This window comes from Numida meleagris, unplaced genomic scaffold (assembly GCF_002078875.1).
Source record: "Numida meleagris isolate 19003 breed g44 Domestic line unplaced genomic scaffold, NumMel1.0 unplaced_Scaffold479, whole genome shotgun sequence".
NCBI classification, from domain to species: Eukaryota; Metazoa; Chordata; class Aves; order Galliformes; family Numididae; genus Numida; species Numida meleagris.
In genome coordinates this window covers 28,233-31,126 of record NW_018364695.1, presented here as the reverse complement: position 1 = coordinate 31,126, position 2,894 = coordinate 28,233, and the positions used below count along the sequence as shown (strand labels likewise).

At 55.3% G+C, this 2,894-nt stretch overlaps 1 protein-coding gene across 1 annotated transcript in view; it reads right to left on the bottom strand.

The window, feature by feature from the left end:
* Nucleotides 1–2,894, bottom strand: part of FUS (FUS RNA binding protein) — a gene marked incomplete at its 3' end in the record, with an annotated part of 27,441 nt that overhangs the window by 4,098 nt on the left and 20,449 nt on the right. Inside the window, 1 exon segment of the mRNA XM_021383685.1 lies at nucleotides 180–348. Within this exon segment, the coding sequence (XP_021239360.1) occupies nucleotides 180–348 (169 nt within the window).

The window sequence follows — 2,894 nt, the reverse complement described above, 5'->3', positions numbered from 1 at the left end:
ACCCCCGCTCTCAGCAGGGCGGCGTCGCCGGGCTCTCACCCCCTCATTTTTGGGGCCTTTTCCCCCGTTTCTCCCCCAAACATCCACCTCTTCAAACCCCCGCTCCCCGGTTCCCTCCCGCTCCCCCTTTTTGCCCTTTTTCCCCCCGTTTCGGCCCCGTTTTTCTCCCCGACACCTACCCCATGTTGCCTCCTCGGCCGCCCCGGCTCCCGCGGCCTCCGCGCTCGTATCCTCCGCGGCCGTATCCCCCTCTCCCGCGGCTGCGCTCCTGCTGCCCGCCGCCGTAGCTCTGCTCCTGGTACCCGCCCGAGCCGCTCAGCGGCGCCTGCTCCTGCCCGTAGCTGCTGGCTGCCAGGGAAACAGGCACGCGTCAAGGCACGGATTGGGTTTTTTTTCTTTCCCCCCACCCTTTTTTGGGTGGATTTCCGCTGTTTTTGCCCCGTCTGGAAATGCCCCTTGGCCTTCCTGCTCTGCTTCCTGCTCTGCTTCCTGCCTTTGGTTTTCAGCTGTGGGCTGAGCTGCCCTTTAGTGAGTCTGGTTAAAAGCTGGAAATGCCCACAACTCAGAAAGACATTTCCTGGCCCAAATTACCCCAAAGCTTCAGAAGGTGCTGAGAACCCAACCGAGTCAGGATGGTTCTGTCCTGTGTGAACCCAACTGGGTTGATTTGGTTCTGTTCTGTGTGAACCCAACTGGGTGAGACAGTTCTGTTCTGTGTGAACCCAACTGGGCCGGTTTGGTTCTGTCCTGTGTGAACCCAGCCTGGCTGGGATGGTTCTGTTCTGTGTGAACTCAGCTTGGTGGGTTTGGTTCTGTTCTGTGTGAACCCAACTGGGTTGGTTTGGTTCTGTTCTGTGTGAACCCAGCCTGGCTAGGATGGTTCTGTTCTGTGTGAACCCAACCGGGTTGGGACGGTTCTGTTCTGTGTGAACCCAGCTTGGTTGGTTTGGTTCTGTTCTGTGTGAACCCAGCCTGGCTGGGACAGTTCTGTTCTGTGTGAACCCAACTGGGTGAGGATGGTTCTGTGTGAACTCAGCTTGGTGGGTTTGGTTCGGTTCTGTGTGAACCCAACTGGGTTGGGACGATTTGGTTCTGTGTGAACCCAGCCTGGCTGGGACGGTTCTGTTCTGTGTGAACCCAACTGGGTCAGGATGGTTCTGTTCTGTGTGAACCCAGCAGGGTTGGTTTGGTTCTGTTCTGTGTGAATCCAACTGGGTCGGGACGGTTCTGTTCTGTGTGAACCCAGCTGGGCCAGTTTGGTTCTGTTCTGTGTGAACCCAGCCTGGCTGGGATGGTTCTGTTCTGCGTGAACCCAACTGGCTGAGACAGTTCTGTTCTGTGTGAACCCAAGTGGGTCAGGACGGTTCTGTCCTGTGTGGACCCAGCCTGACTGGGATGGTTCTGTTCTGTGTGAACCCAACCGGGTTGGTTCGGTTCAGTTCTGTGTGAACCCAGCCTGGCTGGGACGGTTCTGTTCTGTGTGAACCCAGTTCGGTTCTGTTCTGTGTGAACCCAAGTGGGTCAGGACAGTTCTGTTCTGTGTGAACCCAACTGGCTGGGACGGTCTTGTTCTTTGTGAACTTAACTGGGTCAGGACGGTTCTGTTCTGTGTGAACCCAACCGGGTTGGGACGGTTCTGTTCTGTGTGAACCCAGCTGGGTTGGTTTGGTTCTGTTCTGTGTGAACCCAGCCTGGCTGGGACGGTTCTGTTCTGTGTGAACNACACTAAGGTCATGCTGACGACACGCTAAGAACACACTAAGGCCATGCTAAGGCCATGCTGAGGACACACTAAGGTCATGCTGACGACACGCTAAAAACACACTAAGGCCATGCTAAGGCCATGCTGAGGACATGCTACGGCCACACTAATGTCACGCTAAGGCCACGCTAAGGACATGCTACAGGCACGTCAGGACACACTAAGGCCACGCTAAGACCACGCCAGGGCCCACCTTAATGATGCCGATCTGCTTGAAGTAGTCGGCCACCGACTCGATGGTGACGTTCTCGCCCAGGCCTTGCACGAAGATGGTGTTGTTGTCCGAGTTGTCCTGCTCACCTGCAGGAAAGCTCGTTAGTGCCGCTCGTTAGCACCACTCATTAGCGCCTGTGCCCCTCTGATGACCCCCGTACCCCTCAGGTTCGTTAGGCCCCTTCCCAATACCGCCCTTAATTAATTATCGCGCTGACAGTGCCCCTCCATCAGCCCTCTTCTCTCATCCACCTCATTAAACTCCCCCTCATTAGCGTCCTTTTAGAAATTAATTAACTCGCTAGCTGCCATCAGGAGTTCATTAACTCCTCATTAGCCCCCTTCAAGAACTAATTAGCCCACCCCATCTCATTAACCCTTTAGAAACTCACTGCCCATCTCCTCATTAGCCTCTCCACTCATTAGCCCCAAGAAATTGACCTCCCCTCTCCTCAGCCCCCCCTTCCCTCATTAACACCCTTCGGAAATTAATTACCTCTCCCATCAGCCCCTCTAGAAGCTAATTAACTCGCCCCTCATTAGCTCCTTCAGGACTGAAGCCTCCAAAACCAATTAACCTTCCCAGTAAACCGCTTAGAATCATTAGCTTCCCCGCATTAACCACCTCGTTAGGCTAATGAGACATTAATGACACCACCCCCCCCCCACCCTAATTAGCGCCCGGCTCGTTAAGCGCCCCTCATTACCAGGATCATGCCGAGGCCCTTGGTCCCGGGGTCCTTTCAGCACATGCAAAAAATTAACACAGAGCGTTAATGAGCGGGGGGGGCGGGGGGAGGGGCGCAACCACAGCCCCGCGCCCCCACCCCTCCGAAACCACCCGAAAATTAACACTAATTAACACCTCATTAAAAAAAAACCAACGGCCCCACCACGATAAAACCTCGCCCCGCCCCCC